At 39.0% G+C, this 19,887-nt stretch overlaps 1 protein-coding gene across 11 annotated transcripts in view; it reads right to left on the bottom strand.

Moving 5' to 3' along the window:
- ST7 (suppression of tumorigenicity 7) overlaps positions 1–19,887 on the bottom strand; it is a 235,273-nt gene that overhangs the window by 42,240 nt on the left and 173,146 nt on the right. For all 11 annotated transcript variants that reach the window (XR_011231791.1, XM_069462489.1, XM_069462490.1 and 8 more), the window contains one exon: positions 12,749–12,863. Coding sequence is in view for 10 of the 11 variants with exons in the window: in XM_069462489.1 (XP_069318590.1) it covers positions 12,749–12,863 (115 nt within the window). In the remaining variant the exon portion in view is untranslated. The remainder of the gene's footprint in view (positions 1–12,748; positions 12,864–19,887) is intronic.

Raw genomic sequence — 19,887 nt, 5'->3', positions numbered from 1 at the left:
TCTGCAGTGCCTTTCTGTCTTTTGTAAGTGGCATTCAGCTACCATTATTGCCAGGAAGTCCTCTTAAGAATTAGAATCCAAGGAAGAAACAAAAAGAAAGGAAATGAGATATCACATAATTCCATTACTCACTGCAGAAACAAGGAATGTTAAATAAATGTTTCTCATTTAAGCAAAGCTGAACTGATGGCATTAATTTAATTTTTCTTCCACTTTTTTGCCATCTTGTGTTTCATATAAGTCCTTTTCTGAAAGGAGAAGAAATTTCCCCAACCGTCTTAGGCATACAAAATCAAATTGTCACAAAAGTCTTTCATTAAAATCTTTAATCTTGGACTTGTACAAATGGAATCAGAGAGTATGTACTCCTTTGTGTCTGGCTTCTTTCACTCAGCATGAAGGCTCTGAGATTCATCTCTGTGTAGCACATATCAGTACTTCGTTCTTTTTCATTGCTGAGTAGCATTTCACTGTGTGGCTGTAGCATATGTTTATACTTCTCTTGCTACTGGATATTCAGATTGTTTTCTAGCTTTGTCCTATTATAAATAAAGCTCCTGTGACCATTCTTGTGTAAGCTTTTTTCAGAAAAACCCAAAACTCATTTCTCTTGGATATGCAACTAGAAATAGAATTGCTGGATCAGAAGGTAGAGATGTTTGCTTAACTTCATTGGAACTGCTAAACAGTGTTCGGGAGTGGTTGCATGAAGGTTGCAAAACTAATATATGTTGATAGAAGTCAGGGAAGCGGTTACTTCTGGGCTGGAGGGAAGTCATTGGCTGGAAGGGGGTATGAGGCAACCTTCTGAAATGATAGAAAGTTCTTTCATCTGGGTGGTAGTCTCCTGGGTGTACACACAAGTGAAAAATCATCCTTCTCTACACTTAAGATTTGTGCATGTTACTATTAATACATGTAATATTTATACCTCAATAATTTTTTTTAGAAAAATCCTGTGGTCATCAGAAGCTGTCTTCCCTTAACAATCTGCCCTCCTCCATAACATTTTACTTGCCTTTTTATCATTCGGTCCCACTCCATTCTCTTTAGGAATCGTTATCTAAAATCCACTTGCAACTTCCATAACAAAACAGAATCTGATTATTTTTCAAGTAAATCTTTCAGACATTAGGATGGTTAAAATATCTCCTCTGTACCCATCTTTTCCAGGATAAATACCTCCAGTTCCTCAAATGACAGTCTTCAGAACTTCTCACCTCTTTTTGTAACTGGGTCATGGGTGATATCAATATATAAGGATTAGAAATGGAAATAATCCTTTAACTGTCCCAAACCCAACCAGTCCAGAGCTCAGGGGAAATGTGCAGTTGGAGGAGTTATGGCCATTATACCTCTCTGAAGACCAGCTAGAGTGACCCTGGTGTAGAGCAGCTGGGACTCCTTGTTTGTTCCTGTGATTGTGTAGTCAACAAAACCCCGTAGATTCTATTCAAATTGATTTCAACCAAAATCAGGTCTTTTCTCTCTTTTTTTGTAAGTCATGAACTTTCTTTTTTGAAATTTTGAAAACCTATAGGCAGGATTTCATATTTGACTCCATTAAATTTTAAGTCTTAAAATTAAATCTGAACCATTAAATCTTAATGGTTTCAGCACATCATTCCAGCATATTAGTCATCTTTCCAATTCGAGCTACCACCCACAGCTTTGCTCCATCCATACCTTCTTCCCTAAATGATCATTATCGTCATCAAATTACTGCTCCCTGTTACCAAGGGCTTACTAAGTACCAGGCACTGATGTTGATCACTTAAACAAATTATCCTATTTAATCCTCAGAGCAACTCTACGAGACAGGACTGTTAGCTCCGTTTTATAAATGGGGAAAATGAGCCATAGAATGGATAGGAATTATGCCAATATCAGAAAGCTAGAACAAATCATGTGAGCTGTCTCCAGAACACATGATTTTTAACTATGCTATATTGTCTCTAAAGTCTGATTTAAAAAATGCTGACCACAGCAATGTTAAGGAGCGAATCTGGGAAAAGGATACTAGAGATCACCCTCAAGTTATTTGAAATGACGTATGTGAAGCCATTTGTTAGTTAGGTATTATATCCACATTGCTGCATGTTATCTAAAACGATAGCATTAAAAACATTATCAAATGTTTTACTTAAATAAAGACATAAAAAATTTTATGGTGTTCCCATAATTCAAAAACATGAAGAAAAATGGCCATTCAGACTAATAAGATAAACATTTAAGTACTGTTATGTAGACTACAAATATTTTTATATCCACTGTCTGTGTTTTTTTGGCACAACTTTCTTAGTAAATGCATGGATCTTCAATCACCTCTTTCCTAAGTGTTCATAAACCACATAATCGTTTCTTCTAGAATTTTGCTGGAATTATTTGCTGAAATTCTAAAAAGAAAGATTAAAAAGCTTTAAAGGGATATAGAAAATAGGAATGAATAGTTGTACCTTCTTATCAACTTATTCATACAATATTTTCCGTTACAAATAGTACCACCATAAGACAGAGGCAAAGACTGAACAACAAAGACTGCCAAGTTCATCTACCTCAAATCTTTTTCTTTTATAGATGAAGAGATACAGGCCCAGAGAAGCTAAATGATATTCTTAAGAGCCATCCAACTAATTAGTGGCAGGACTGAACTTGCAATACCATGTCCTTGTCACCATCCCAAACTGCCAGTGCAGTGCTTGCCTTTATGTTCCCCAGCATCATTCTCTTTCACTTTCTTCCCTGTTTTGCTTAGAAACAGTTTCACACATTAAGTCCTTTAACGTGTGAGATTTTAGCTTCCTCTCAACTTCAGCCACCCTGAAAACCTGCTTACAGGTTTATACCTCACACTTGTATATACTTAAGTTAGCTATTTGTCATTCTGATCTCTTTAAATACTTTAATCATTTATGTTTTCTTTATACTTTTTTCCATTGGGACTAATTATAATTTCATCTTTTAAAGTCCCCCATCCTTCTTGAACCATTTTCCACTTTGAAATTATCTCTATATCTCCTATGCCAAATGGGTGTCGGCACAAAGTAAGTTATGTTTATTGACTCTCCATTTGTGGGTTCATATTTACCTGTCCTCTGAATTAAAAAAAAAAAAAAAAAAAAAGAGCATGGCTTTGGCTTTTTGTTGCTGTTGTTTTTGTTTGGTTTTAGATTCAAGGAACATGTCTATGCCTAATGTTCCTTTCTTTTATTATTGCTCAGGATAACATGGTCTCCTCTTAAGGTTCTTCCTTTTTGGCAAGAATTAAATCCAGGGTATTACTCTCATGCTTTGTCTACTTCAGTAGTAACTAAAGTGTCAGTGAGGCAAGGATTTGTCAGATGCTTTGATTTCAGCCAATGAGATTTATACAGGCATTCACAGCATGCACTCCACTGTCTCCAAACTCACAACCTTTAATATAGAGGTGGACACTCCACCTGTTCCCCTATTCCACATTTTTCTCCTCATGTCATTGTTACGACTCAGCACAAGTAGGTAGGTGTTGAGGGGTTACATGAGTCCTGGTAGGCTCTTCATCGTGTCTTAGTTATGTTCCCCTGCAAGATTATCTGAGGGTTATGCTGGGTCTACATAGGCCTCAACTTCCTGTAGTTAAGAGATCACAAGAGAGCAAATGAAATTAAGTGGTTATAGTTTAAAATAGGAATTTTTGCTCCCCTAGGAGACAAAAAAGCTTCTGATTTGGTGATTTAGAAAGAAAACTCAAATTCTACTTACATACTTACTTACTTATTTACTTAGAGCCAGGGTCTTGCTTTGTTGCCCAGGCAGTGGCATGATCATAACTCACTGCAACCTCAAACTGCTAGGTTCAAATGATCCTCCTGCCTCAGCCCCGAGTAGCTGGGACCTCAGGTATACACCACCACGCCTGGCTAAGTTTTCTATTTTTTGTAGAGATAGGGTCTTGCTATGTTGCTTAGGCTGATCTCAAACTCCTGACCTCAAGCAATCCTCCTACCTTGGCCTACCAAAGTGCTAGGGTGTGAGCCACCACACCTGGCCCTACTAACTCTTTTATACTAGTATTTGGAAAACCTTACAAATGTCTCCCTACAGAATAGAATGGTGCTTCACTGCAGTGTCTGAAATCACCATTATCATGAACTGGGTATAGTGGCTCATCCCTACAATCCCAGTGACTTGGGAGACTGAGACAGGAGGACTGTTTGGGGCCAGGAGTTTGAGACCAGACTGGGCAACATAGTGAGACCCCATCTCTTAAAAAACTCACTACAGCAGCACTTTTTGTGGCATTCCACTCTCTTCCACATAGGAGTGCTTTTACATTGTATTTTCAGCTCTCAACCACCTCATGTCAAAAAAAGGTAGGATGTGAACCCATCGTGCCACTCTCTTCACTCTGGGCCAGATTAAAGCCCTTCTTCTGCTGGAACTACGTCCAGGAATCCAAGCTCAGTGCAAACAGCTTAGAGGTCTGGCCCCTCCCTAGCTCACCCCACACATCTGCTGCCCTTCACTGCATCCCTCCTCTGTCTGTCTGCTCTGTGGGATACAGGGAGATTGTCACACATGCCCTGTTCATTGTGCCCCTGAACCTTTCAATATGCTCTGCTTGCCTCAAGCACCTTCACTGTCTGGGTCAGTTCAGACAACACCTCTACCAGGAAAGCTTCCCTCACTCTCGCTTGCTGGGTGTGGTGTCCCTTCCACCTTGGGCTAAAGTCTGTGACAGTCTTTACACTTTACAGCAACTGTCTTCTCTTACTCCCCTGTCCTAAGCACATGGTTTGCTTTAGGAGTAAAAGTTCTGTTTCTTCATCACTTTGCATCCACAGCACAAAACATTGTCTGAAATATAGTTGGCAGTCAGTATTTTCTGAGTAAAATCCTAAAACTAATGTACTAACATCTCAAATCTCTTGATATCTCAAGTTAGTATTTTCTGAGTAAAATCCTAAAATTAATGTACTAACATCTCAAATCTCTCTTCCTTCATTTTGCACGCATTTATGTCTTATTTAGCTCTTGGAAGCCAAAAGTGATCAATGTTGATGGATGTTCTAAGAGGGAGTGAGAAACTTGTTATTTCTCAACATGTGCACTGCATGTATCTTTGCTGATAGCATTCCAGCAGAATGCATGACATTGTATTGTTGCTCTAATCTAAATATCTATTTGAAACATAGGGCAGGAAGAAAAAAGTAAAGTAAAAGCTGAAACAAGGTTGAAGAAAAGTAGAACATTTGGCCAGACACAAGGAAGGCAAACCACACCTCTTCTGGCTCCTTAAGGACCCTTTATTGGAATGATGCTGCTGAAAGAAAAGGTCATCTTAGGGAGAATGACTCGAATTTTCAAAAGTCATAAATGGCTCATAATAGAAAAAATTTACGTCTAATAATCTTGGAGGAAATTTCTGTATTTATGAGAAAAACTGTCAAATAGATGGGCCTGAGAAAACCCAGGGGCAAATCTTTAGACAGGACAGAACAATTTTTGATGATAATCTTTTTGACCTAATTTCTTTTTTTTCACCTACCCAGAATGATAATAATTGAGGTGTAGTTTAAAAAGGATCATTACTGCTCTTATGCATGAAACCGGTTATTTAAGGGTCAATTCTCATATCTACGATTCTGAAATATTTTCAAAGGTAGCAGTCAGCAGATAAACACGAGAACACTGTGTTACAGCGGCGTCTCCATCTCCTGATTCACTCACTGATCCCAGGCGTTCCGAATGACTACCCTAGTACACAGGGGTTCGAGTCAGGAGGACACACGCTTGCTCTCAGAGGCTTTCTTTCTCTGCATCCCCCACAGCGTGTTTCAAACAGATTCACTGGGCAGTGATTCATCCGCTTAGACTTACTGCGTTTTTTAACGTCTTTCTCCACTAGATTGAAAACTATCTGGTGACATAGAACAGATTATATTTATTTCTGAATCCAGAAGTGCCTAAAAGTTAGTATCTTCAGCATAATAAGGACGTTATAGATCTCTGCTGAAATAATTTGAAAAAAATTAACCTAATTATTGTCTGTAATCCTTTAAGATTATGAAGTACCAAGTATCCCTTTTCTTGGTCAGGCAACAAAGTGATATCATCTCCACCAAATATATTTATACTTGAAGCTCCCATTAATCCAATGCATGTGGTCTTCAGAGATGCTTTTGGAGCCATGAACCAACCCAACAAACAAAAAAATGGAAAACAAACAAAAAAGCAGTCCATTTCTCCTTCGTAACCCTTTGTAGATTGTGATGTGTTACTACTGTCCCACTATGTGATGCTGTCCTCAATAAAATTTCTCAGTTTACTCTTGTTCTTTATATGGTACAAAGAAAACAACAGAAATATAGAATTCTGTCCTTAGATTTTTGTTGCTCTTGTCGGTTCCAGACCGTGTGAGGTCTTTTTGCCCCACCTTCAAAAAGCCAATCCAAGGCCCCCTTTCAACCAAAGGGGAAAATTTCACTGAAGATATAAAAGGGATTGATATACAAGAATCTCAAAAAAATGTGCCACCTGGGAGTTCAATGATTCAATCAGGAAATTCTACATGACCTTAGTAATTTTGAGAAGCGGGGGCAGGCGACACACATTCAACTACACCCAGAAAAATTCATCTTATGCCATAAAGCCAAACACCAGATGTTATTTGCAACTTTTGGGCTGGATCACCCTAGAAGATCTGTATCAGAGGGCCCTTCTGTGGCTGGTGCCCTGGAGCCAAATACAGAAGTTTCCGTGACAGTAATGGCTGGCTGGGGAGTGATGTTACCTTGGTAAATTATGATAACTGGGCAATAAGGATTACTAAAGAGGACATAAATTTAGAGGGTTTGTGCATCTGCCAAGCATGTGAATTACAGATATATGCATTCATAAAAGGTCTTCTAACATCAAAGATAGAAGTTTCGCATATGTACAGTCCTCATTGAAATGGCATCTACTATCAGCACTCCTGCTCATTGCTTGTATAGCCCATCCCCTGACAGTCTATCATTTGTTTAAAGTAACCTCAAAGGCCTAGTCCTCTTGGCAGATCCATCTCCTGGTGTCCAAATCAACAGGGCATCCCCAGCAAAACTACGCAGGGCCATCATCTCTCAGTGACCTGTGTTCACAGGCCTAGGCTTACAGTCTGTCGCTAGAAACTGACAGCACTTCAAACTTTCTTTGACAAATGCAGCCTAATTCTGTGGTGGGTGTTTTTGGAAGCTGCTTGTGCTTGTGGCATCAAAATTCACATCTATACACGTAAGTGACTGAAAAGCACTGTTTTAGACGTCTGGACAGCCTGACATGAAGTGCTGACAAATACAGATTTTCCTCCCTGGTCCTCCACACATCTCGAATCCCTCCTATTCTTGCTTTCTCCTCAAACATAAATGGAAAACAGCCTAACCAAAGGACAGGATATATAGTGACCATTTCAAAGGAACTGTGATGATAGCTGAATAACTTTTGCTGGTTATAAGGCCTTGGGCAATGAACAAGGTTTACGAAATTCTTATTTATAACTACATGCTGATTCTGCAATACAATATCAGCAAACGCTTATTCTCTGAATAGTCTCAACATAGAATGATTCCCTAATGACTGTCTTTAGAACTTCTGTTTTCAGTCTACTTAGATGAAAATATTTCCTCCAATGTCCTGCTCTAGAAAGCATACCCTCTGTATGTTACCAGATGGCAGATGATAATGCTAATTTAGGATGGGCTTGATGGCATCAGTTGATACAGTTGTTGCATTTATATAACGTTAGTGACTATAAAAAAGAACAGCTGTCCCTGGTCTTTTGGAAAAGAAGGGAAGAACAGGGAAGTTTCTGCCCCCAAATTTAGGGCAATCACTAAATGACTTAATGGAATAAATATCCAAAAGAGCTTGGATTCGTATTTCTGTTCGTACAAATAGTTCAGAGGCTGAAGTTGCTATGAACCCAAAGAAACAATTTGTCCTTTGATCAGGAGTGAAAATCCCTGGCGTTTCTTTTTACAGCTTTCCAAAAGTTTAGATAAAACTAGGAATTTCACTTCTTATCAAATCTCTATATATGTTTCCTACCAGATCCATAATTAATTTTAATAACAAGCTATAATGCTGTCCTTTTGCAGGGCACAAGACCTGGCTCTTATTCTCTTATTTCATGGTTTTCTATTTGAACAAGATTGAGCGAGAACAGTGGTGAAGTTTAGGAGTGGCAATCTTGGCTCTTTATAACAGCTAATAGCAATAGAGCTCTTACTGTGTGTCCCACACTGTTCTAAACACTGTCTAAACATGGACTGAACTACTTTAGTCCTCATAACAAATTAACAGCTGTGTGATCTTGGGCAATTTGGCCTTTCTAAGCCTTGATTCGATTTCCAAAGAAAGAAATCAAAGTTTAGAATGTTAAGCAAGTTGCTTGAGGCCACTGAGCTTGTGAGAGGCAGAGCTACGACCTGACCCACCTCTTCACTGCCACCCCCGGCTGCCTTTTGGTGTCCCCAGGGATCACTGACCAGACACAGGCAGAACTAGATGCTCCCAAAGGTACCTTAGAGCACTCAGCTTCACATTTGCTTGCTCTATGAGATTCTTCAAAAACTGAAATGTACAAATGATAATGAATAAGAAACACTTCAATTCTTTTCCACATTATCACCCTAATCTTTGAGACTTAAGTTTTCAACCGAGGTGGCCTAGAAACGTCTTTGAAAGGCAATCTAAAGCTTGTAAAAACTTTTGCAATGGCTTCTAAAAGAAGGTTCTCAAGACTTCTGCTGTCTTTATAGCAAATGTATGACTGAACAAAAAACAATGATAAAACTCAAATGAACACCTTACATCAAATCCCCTTTGTGATTAAAGAAATCAGGTACAAGCTGACTGAAGATGGAAAGCCATATTTGGAAGATAGCTTCAGAAATACAAGCAAATATAGATATACTCTGTTCTTAAAGAATGATTAGAAAGGAATCTTAAAAGACAATTTGGCATCACTGAAATTCTGCACTATGGCTCCAGCCCACCTAATTCATGCCTTCGCCTCTGAGAGAGGCTGAACACGCACGTCACTTTAGCGAGGCTTACATTTATGGAAAACACATGGGCTTTAGAGCCAGCTGGACCTGGATTTGAATCCCAGCTCTGTAGTTTTTTTAGGAATGTGGTCTTGCAAGTTACTTAAACTCACAAAGCCTCAGTTTCTGCATCTGCTAAAATGGAATAACTACATCCTTGCAAGGTTATTGTGAGGATACAGCTAATGTGTATAACATGTGTGGCACGTGGTAGATTCCCAATAAATTCTGGCTAATAACAACAACAACAAGAGCAATGGCATTTATAAAAACAATGTAAATAAATATTGCCAACAGCAGACAGAGGGTAAGTGTGATGGTTAAAAGCATAGCCCTGGAGTCAGACCACCTCGGTTTTTATGCTGGCTTTCCTTTCCTGGCAGAATTCACATCATATTTAACAAAGCTGTTCTCAGTGGATCACTTTTCTCTCATAACATAACAGCTACATGGCTAAACTTTGATATCTTAGGCTCTTCCTGTGAGCAAGTTACTTCTTTCTGCACCAGTTACCACAGGTGTAAAATGGGGCTAACAATAGTATCCACCGAATATGCTTGTGGTGACAATCATGTCCGACACTGACACGTTACAAGAACTCAATACATGCTAACTGTTGCTGCTGCTGTTATTTTAGTTATTGTGTGAAGGATATGACAGAACAAGACCCAACCACCTGGACAAAAAATGATAACCCATATGTTGATTAACAAATTGAAAATAAAAGAGAATGAAAACTCTTGAGGATGGCAAGACAGCATTTCAGACTAAAGGCTGGAATAATAAAACATGAGAGGTTATCTCAACAGCAAAACCAAAATTAGACTGCAGACTATAAGGTGTGACCAATAAACTGGTAATCCTTGTAGAGACCCAGGGTTTCCAAAGTACTTCACTGTATGAGGAGTTTGTGAATACCACTGATTTTCAAACTCAAAGCCATTTTTTTTTAATAGTGTAGAAGAATGAGCCAAGACGAATACATTTTGCCTCTCTCCTTTCCCCTAAAAGATGTTCTTTTTTCCTCCCAGTGCCTTGCCATTTTTCTAAATCCTTTTTGCAAAAGTCAGAAAAGCAGCACTAATCCCATTGTGTTGCTTCCCAACACACTACTAAGAAAATTCAGCCACCTAGCAAATATAATAAAGGAAGGACTGCTGTACCAGAAACCATCCAAGAAACAGCTACCCAACCAGAGCATTCCAATTAGCAAAGATAATATATAATCCTGCTGCTTGGGTGTGGCTTCACTAAGAGGGATGGAGAGGCTGGGATTCAAAGTGCTGTCTCCAGCATCTCATTCATGGATTAGAATGATGACATCAGAATGAGAGTGAAGAACAGGGCGCCCCTAACAGCTGTCCATACTCCAAGCCCTCTAAAGCACCCACTTCCTTGCCCAAGGCCAAATAAGGAGTCAGCAGCTCAGTAGAGGTCTCCAGGAAAGCAGCAGGGATGAACTTGAAAGAACTCACTTCATGGTATGGAGTGAGGAACAAGAGGCATGTTTTTCAACAATCTTGAGTGGTTGCAGCTCACCCCTCAAGAACAGTAACTTCAGCAGCCACTTCATTATATTTCTACTGTAAATGATACAGGCCTGAGCCAAGTCAGCGCCAAAACTCCCTTCAGAATTCAGTCGGGGTTAGGTCATCTGCACTCTATTGACAATCGCTGAACTCAAAACCCCTAACGAGGCATCTCAGCAACAGTATGTGTCCTGCCACTAATGAGGCTCTTTTTCCATGAATAATGAACAAGAACATCATCTCTGTTGCCAGGTACACAACATAAACAAAGCTCAACACAAGGGCCTTGGTATGGTGAGTTTGTCCATTTGCAACAAAGGAATTTTTCAAAGTGTGAGCCAAGTTTTAGTGGAGGGTGGGACAGGCTGTTGTAACAAATAATGTGAACATATGTTATCAGAATCTCATAAATCAGCTTTCGGTTGTTGTGGAACAGAGGCTGTGCAATGGGATAGACGGGGGCAATGGAAAGCTCCAAATGAGTTCATTGCTTTATTTTACAATCAGTCTTATAGCATAAGGCTGGTGATTTCTATAATGAACTGAGATCTTCATGAAAGGAGCCTTGGGAGACTTGTGATCCCAAAGGCTATACTGATTAAACTTTTATTTCTTAAGCCTTAATATATCAGATTGAGTACAGGTCAGCACTGGGGATAAGAACACTGGAACCTTGCTATGGCACCGGTGGCTACAGAGTGGCCTTTGGAAAAGTACACTGCCACCTGAACCCACAGTTCCAAAGGACTGGGTTCCTTTGGTATTAAAAGAACATCAATGTATGAGCATTTTGCCTACAAGGTAGCCCCATAGCTTAGACCCTCAAACTTAGACCACTGTTCAGCTGAACAGTGAGATTTCAGCATATAAACAGAGAAAAAAAGTGAGCTGATGTGAAAGCCAAACAGTCTTTATTTTGTTTACTTTAAAGTGTTCCACAAATACTTTTCTCTCTTTCTAAAATCAGTTCCATACTGGGTACCCTGTATCTTGTTACACAGGGTGCTCACGTTTGCACAGGCAAAGTGATGCCGTCACTGGCAGAGGGCTTTTAGTTTGCTTCAATTTGAGCAAGAATTTCCAGAAAACAAAACAGTCTCACAATGCCTCAGTTTCCCCAACTGTAAGGGATAACAATTCCAACCCATTTCAGAGATTCCTTATAAAGAATTGTATGTCACAAATAAAACCAAATGGTATAGTTTACTCTCTTGATGAATTCCTAGAAATTTGTGATCTGAATAATTTTTTAAACACACTGAAAATGCTTACTAAAGAAAGAATATTTTATAAAGCAAAAAGTGATTATGTAATATAAATGACACTCCCTAATATCTGTTTTACAAGCAAAAGGGTTTATTTTAGGAAGATATTTATTGAAATAAGGCATAATAGTATACAATCTTGCAGAGATTTTAGTAGCTATATCAAAGCAGGTAATTACGCAGACAATTTTTGTGCAATTAATCAAATAGTGAATTCATGAATAACGGGAGCATGAGCAGAAGAGTTTTAAAATCTCTAGGATGTGCCAGTTTATTTTTCTGGCTTATTAGAAACAAGCAAAATGGAATAAGTTCATGGGTGAATAACCAGAATGGTGAAGGGATTTCAAAGCCTGCCATGTAAAGAATTGGGGATACTCTGCTAATGAGAAGACCTGGGATCAAGGCGACATGATTTTATCTTCAAATATTTACTGTGCTGTCACATGGGCAAGGGTGACTAGCTGTTCTATATTGTTACAAAGGGTCAACAAGACCCACAGGCAGTGGTCACAGTGGACTGATGTGGGGTCATGGCTCTAACAGTCAGTGCTGTCCCAGCAGGGTAGGTGCTGCCTGCGAGGTTCTCAGTGGTTCCTGACCGCGGAGGTGATGGAGCAGAGTCTACATAACTGCCTGACAGGGAGCACAAGGCAGCCTGTAGGGAGGGAAGGAGAGGAACAGTGCACATGCCATGTTACATTTCTGGTCCTTGCTAACCATGAAATTCTAAGATTCTATCAAACACCATTATAAAACTGCAGCTGAAGATACTGTAAGAGGGTAGTTATTATATCAAGGTGCTGTGCTATATGAAATGATCCTTCCAATGTAATCATGGGAATACATCAAGAAGGGAGGAAGTAAATAAAAATGCCCAAGGACTTACCATCGTACTTTGCTAAGACTGCCTGAACATCAGCATATGCTTGTAGTTCCAGAAGGGCTTCTAAAAGGTTTTCATGGATATTGAACATGCTCAGAAGGGGGAACTCCTTCATTAACTAGGAAAGAAGAAACCAAGCAATAATTAATATATTACATATATTTCTTATGTTTTTATTTTATATACTTCATGGATACAACATGTTTGGCATATTAATGCATATACATAGTGAAATAACTATTACAGTCAAGCATTTTAAGAAGTAAATATTTTTTAAAGTATAATTAATACAAAATTATATATTTATACAAAAGTGTAATATAATTCTTAAAAGTTTAATATTGGACTATAAGCTTTCGCACCAATTTTTACTTTTTAAATCATTAAACACTTTTTTTTTCTGATAAGGTGGGATAAAATCCAAAAGAGAGAAGTTTTCCTAAAAGGTGAGGATGTTCAATAAAGACAAAATACCACAGAGAGACCAAACAAGGTGCTGGTTGAAAAATGTTCACAGGCTTTACAAGTTAGGTCCCTGGTAACCTTGTGGAGAGCAGTTTGGATGGAAGCCACAGAGTAGCAGGGTGAGCAAGTGGGCACTACCCTAGAGCAGCCTGGCCACGAAGTTAAAGAGAAAAAGTAGGAAAGTGGCTAGAAGGTGATAGGGGTTAAGAGAAAATTTGTAAGTAGTGATGAGAGTGGTAGTAAAGAAGGAAGTTCACGAAATCCTGGCCGGTGGCCTCCATAAAACAAGAGTTAAGATCATCTTCTGAGACTGAGGGAGCAGGTCGCAGGGAGGAAGTTTAAAGAAGGAGTGAAAATGTAGAACAGCCACAAAGAGGGGGACGGCTTAGGGGGGGAAAAAAAAAAGGATTGATAAGGCCATCTTGAGGGCCTACTAAATTAAAGACCATGAAGTTACAGAGGCTACAACAGCCATGGTTGTCAAGTTTCATCTAGCAGTGGTCACCAGCCCAGCGATGGTAGCAAGATGTCAAATGGTCAGGTTGAGCCTGGGCAGGTTGAATCGGGTTCAATAAAAGTCAAGAGGCAAGAAAGTTGGCTATAGCAGTGAAAAAATGATTAAAAAGATGGTTCAAAGGTCCTAGACCATATGGGGAAGAAGACAGGTCCAAAGAGAGTTAAAATACATAATACTGAACTTCACTGGAAAGCAAAGAGAAAGAAGAAAGGACCAAGAATCGCAAAGTAAAATTTTTATCTTGGAGAAAGGCAAAATCTCATCTTAAAAGAAAGATAACCAGGTTCTTTATAAAGTACAATCATATATATATATATTCCCCTCTAATCTCATACCCAGATAAATGTTTTCTGTATAACATAATAAGCTTTAAAAAGTGATAACTGTTTTTGATGCTTTAAAGCAATCATGCTGAAAGAAATACTCAAAAATAGGCTAATTCATTGCTAAGCAAGAAACCAGTACATTGACTATCCACTTCTTCCTTCATTAGGAACATTTATCATACTGTTTTATTTTTTAAAGCCAAGAATCATTTAGCATACCTTTAAAAATAAATAATTTTCTGCAACCCCAAAGAGCGTCATATTACCAGTGAAAAACAACTATCAAAAAGGTTATGTGTTCAATAAGACTGCTGGTCCAAACCCCTAGAGAGGCCTGCAGTATTTTCATTGTTGGTGAAGGAAGTGAATAAGACTATACCACACATTGTTGATGTTCTGTAACCAATAAAAGTGTTTCTTGTTCTGGTTCATTTTGATATCTGGTTGACATCACACTTTGATTTTTTTTTTCTCTTTCTAATTAAAGCTTGTTAGAATTAAAGCTCTCTGTCATTCAGCATTTGGCAACACAATAAAGACATTCTCTAAACTGCAAAATTTAAACATTTATTGTTTTCGACCAATTCTTCAGGTAACAATCAAACTTCAAGGACACAAGCTATATTCTGTAATTTTAAAACTGCAATTCCAAATATTAGTTGCTGAAGCTTAAAAACTGAGTCTTACTAAAACCCAAGGAGACCACATGCACAGACATGGAAGTCTCAACTGGTTCAAACAGAATTTGAAGTAAGATGTGAGGAGCTTGAGCAGCAGTGCTTTCATTGGAAGCTTAGATAGAGTATACCGTGTCCAAAAAAATAATCACCAACAAAAAGACTTTAAGCATGCTGAAAAGCAAATGTTGGAGAGGTAACTGAAGTCATGTGATGATTAGGAAATCTAGCTTTCCTTATTTAATATAAACAAGAAGAAAAAGTGAGCCCTCTGCTGCCTCCATTGCCCTCTCCAGCCTCTCAAACAAGCTGTCTTAGAAAAAAGCCCATGAACACGCTCCCTGGACTCTGTGTGCCCCTCGCTGCTCCACTGTGGTCTGGCCTGCCTCCCTGCAATTCTTCGGGATCTGCACATCCCACGTTTACAGGTGGCTTAGATTCCTCCGTGGATGCCCTCCAGCCCTTTTCTTGCTTGACCTCTGCACCATTTGACAGTTTGATGACTTTTTCCTTGAAACTCTTGCCTGTCTTGGCTTCCTCAACACCACTCTCTTCTGGTTCTCATGCTATCTCCTAGCTCCTTCTCTAGTTTCCCCTTGTCATCTCCCAGCTTATGTTCCACATCCTCTTACCATGAACACCCTGATCTCTAGCACTGCTTTCATGTCCAGGTTCTCAGCACCACCATCTTTATGGGGATGGCTCCCACACCCTAACATCCTGCTCGACCTCTCTCCTGAGCTATCAGTTCAATTTACAAACTATCTTCCAGACAGTTTTACCTCAGTGTCCTTAAAGGCAACACACCTAATCCTGAGCCAGTGTTATAACTTCCCCCTTCCCAGGCCAACCCTTCAAACTTGTTCTTCCTCCTTGGTATTTGCTATCTCAGAGAAGAGTACCATTAACCCCCTACTTCACCTACTTCTCCCTACCACTACAGCCACTTTAGAGGCTCCTGTAACCTCTGAATTAATATGTAAAAAATGCTGATATCTTTCATCAAGTTCACAGAAAGCTCTGTTGTGTAAACAAACACCTTCAGAATCATTACCATCTTCTTTTTTGTCTGACCTGCTGCCAGTAACTTAGCTTAGGGCCTCCTACTTTGTCTAAATTGTTCGAATAACATCCACATTGGTCTGTTTGCCTCCGGATCACCTCTTTCCAATCCACCCTTCACAATGCTGTCATAAAGGCTTTTTAAACACACATGTCCCTGCTAAAAGGCAACCACTGACATGGCTAGACCTATCCCAAGGAAATGGTCAGATGTGAATACAAATTTACAAAGCTGTGTATCACAACATTATTTATGTTAGTAAAAACATGCAAGCAACTTAAAATTTAACCCATTATGAGACATTTAAGTATAATAAGATACAGCCATCTTTGGGGTGATTATATGTAGTCAGTAAAAGTTAAGTTCTCAAAAAAGTTTTAAAGGCATAGCCTAGGAAATGCTGGCACACAATGTTACACTAAAGAGCGTGATGCAAAGTATATTTTGCAATACAATCATGCTTTTCTTATGTACCCATGCATAGAAACACACTTGGTTAGAAATATATTAAAATGTTTTAACAGCGGTTATTTCTGGTTGGTGAGAGTAATGGTGTTTTTATTTCTTCCTTCATATTTTCTATATGTTCTAATATTTTTAAAAGGAGTATAAGTACATTCTAAAAACTGGGGAGGAAGGAGACTATTTTTAAGGATACTGGCTTCTCATCAAATTCAGGATATTATGTAAAATCCTTAGCATGGCAAACACAGCCCCTCGTGACAAGTCATTGTCCACTGCTCCAGCCTCATTTCTGGCACTTTACACACACCACACACCTGCCATAGAAAAGCTTTCAGTTCCTTAGACAAGCCATTCACTCATTGTTCTGTCTCCATGGTCCTGCTCCCTGGAGTGCTCTCCCTTCTTGGTCAATCTGGCCAGCTCCTCAACTTCCAAGAATCCTTTCCTGCCCCCAACTCCTGACCTCTTACCCTCCATCTGCAGGTTAAGTGCTCCTGACCTGAACCACCAGAGTCCTTGTCACAACAGTCTACTGATCCATCTTCCCCATGAGTCTGGGAAGAGTGTGAGGGCAGGAACTCAGTCTTATTGTTGTATTCTTGGTCAGTAATTGACCTGTGATAGGTGCTCAATACATACTTCATGACTACAATACTTTGTGAAGTTCTATTCCTCTGGGCTACATACTGTATGTGTGCTGCCACAGGTCTATGTCAGGCCCTTGGGTTACATATCCTTGAACATGTTCCTCTACCATTCATAATCTTCCATTATCTACACCTTGGGAAAGGTATAGGGGTAAAACCTATAAGTTTTAACTCAATGTACAGAAGAATTTTCTTACATGTAGAACTGGCAGAAAATAAAATAGATGGTCTAGAAGTCTCCGTCACTGGAACTATTTATATATAGAGAGGCCAGGGATACTAAAGAAAGGACCAAGGACCTTTCATATTCTGTAATTCCAGGGAAAAAAAATCTCAGCTCCTAGGAATAACTCAGCTCAAGGCTGTCTCTCAGCTCAGTGCCAGATTCCTCCTGACTCTCCTGTCTTCTACAGGATTAAATTCTAGCCCCATCAGACCAGACTATTATACACCATTCCCAGAATCCTTTCTATAGTTACTAGCCACTGTGTTTTTGCTCAAACTGTTTTCACCACCTGGAATACCTTTTCCCCTCATTTACAAGGCAGCCTGTCAAAATCACCCCACCCTCCAAAGCCCAGATCAAATGCCACCTCCTAAAGTCACAGCATCATAGCAAGTGAGAGCCAGAAGAGCCCGTGGAGATCACCCAAACACCCTCCTCACTTTACAGACGAGCTCCCTCCCACCCCTGCCCCACCAAAAACCAATGAAGGCTGCAAATGTAAGTGATTCGGCCAAGGTTAGTGCTGGGACTATGATTCAAACCCAGCCATCAGTACTGAGTCCAAATTTCAACACATCAGAACCTCAGTCTCTGGGCTGCCAAGGCCAGAACTAAATCATTTTGCTTATGCTTCTCATACAATACTCACATATCTGCTTTGCATTGTGTTTACATGAATTTAAGAAGATAGATGTATTCTAGAGGAAAGAGCCCTACATTTGGAGTTATTCCTGAGTTGAAATCCAACCTCTGCCATGTACTACCTGCGTGATTTTGTATAAATCACTTAACCTCTCCGAGCTCTGGTTTCCTTAGCTCCTGGGTCTCAGCTCCTATGGCATTTTCTGAGACTCTCTCTGCCACCCTACCTAATGTCACCACCCACCCCGCTCATATCACCACTTTCCATTTCATATTCTGAAATCATCTTATTTGTTTATGTGGCTGAATATTAGGTAATTTAGAAAGTAAAACAAAAAAGAATTAAATAGAGTGATAATATAGTAGGTAATACTATTATTACAGGGGACAGCAAACATTGTCTGTAAAGGGCCAAACAGTAAATATTTGGGCTTTTCAAGCCATCTGGTCTCTGTTGCAATTACTCAGTGCTGACACTGTAGCTGGAAAGCAGCCAGGGACAATACATAAATGAATGCGCAAGGCTGTGTCCCCATAAAACTTTATTTACAAAAACAGGCAGGAGATCAGATTTGGCCCACAGGCTTTAGTTTACCAACCCCTGGATAATAGGAATAAAATTAAAAAAACAAAGAGTCTTCCTAAAAGGAATTTCATAGTATTATATTTTAAAAACACCATCTTTTACACATAGCTGGGTTGGCAGACTGTAGAAAAAGGACTACCCTACAACCCAGCTCTGCATCTTCCAGCAAAATCCCCCAGGGACCATTCACACATGTCTCTGAGGAGTCACACACTGAGATATTCACTACAGGATGAGGAAATACCATCATAAACACTGGACTGAATAGATACAAGGGGGTATATTTATATGACAAAATGCTATTCAGCAGAAAAAACAAATGGGCTAGCACTTAAGACATCTTAATGTGGACAAAACTCAAGCAGTTTTATTTTTCCTCATCCCATATCCAAAAGAAGCATTCATTCGGTAAATGTTAATATAAAATCCTTGCTGTATGCCAGGCATCAGGATACAAAGTTCATTAAGACTGATCCCTACCCATGATATAAAAGATAATCAATAATTTTATATTTTCATAAGAAGTGGAAAATCACTGTTATTCTTAAAGGCAATTCACAGAAGTGAGAGCAGAGGACACTTAGAACCAACAGTTAGAACAATAAAATCAATACATAAGGCTGAGATCAACTGCATATACAAGTCACCAAAATCAAGCAGTTCTGGAGCACACTGTAGAGAAATACCTCCATAGTATGATCCTATGTAATTAAATTTAAAAATGTATACAAAACAATATGATGTATAGTTTATAGGCATATATAATGGAAATGAATGAAAACAAACTGAAAAAGCAAACTTGCTGGTGCTTCAGGGAGGCGAATGGTGTGAGTGGTAGTCACATGGAGGCCATAGCTTTATCCACATTGTTTTGTTTCTTTTAAGAAAAGAAGGTGAACAAAAATGCAAAAATTCAAACTAGTTATTATTAATTTATCACTGTGTATTATTTATTTGTAATTCTAGGTAGTACAGCTATGTTTTTATATATTATTCTTTATACATTTTTATATTTTAAAAGTATCTTCCACAAAAACAGGGAATTCATTAGATGTATTTTTCATGTGTATTTCCTCAAGTAAGGAAGAGTTCCATTTTCATCAGACTTTGATTTCTTTTCCTATTTTCTAATTGCCTTTTGAGGCAAAAGTACTTCTTCCCATTGGGGGTTTGATTCTGCAATTATTTAAAGTGTTGCTGGTGTCTAAAAAAAAAGTGACTCTGACTCAATGACATTTAGAGAAGTTTCCCCCAAAATAATTTAATCTAATAGATTTTAATATACTGCACTTGAATTCTATAATGATATCAAGATAATAATTGCTAATCTCACATAAACCACAACTTAGAGTCCTACTTTGTAATTTTCCGTAAGTTTCAGAGAATAGGTTCGCTGACAGACATGGTATGAGGAACTTTATTTTTATCTTCATTTTTTTAGAGACAGGGTCTCACTCTGTTGCCCAGGCTAGAGTGCAGTGGCGCAATCATAGCTCACTGCATCCTTGAACTCCTGGCTTCGGGTGAT

Source organism: Eulemur rufifrons, chromosome 29 (assembly GCF_041146395.1).
Source record: "Eulemur rufifrons isolate Redbay chromosome 29, OSU_ERuf_1, whole genome shotgun sequence".
NCBI classification, from domain to species: Eukaryota; Metazoa; Chordata; class Mammalia; order Primates; family Lemuridae; genus Eulemur; species Eulemur rufifrons.
Note: the sequence above shows the minus strand (reverse complement) of the source record. Positions and strands in the feature narration are given on the sequence as shown.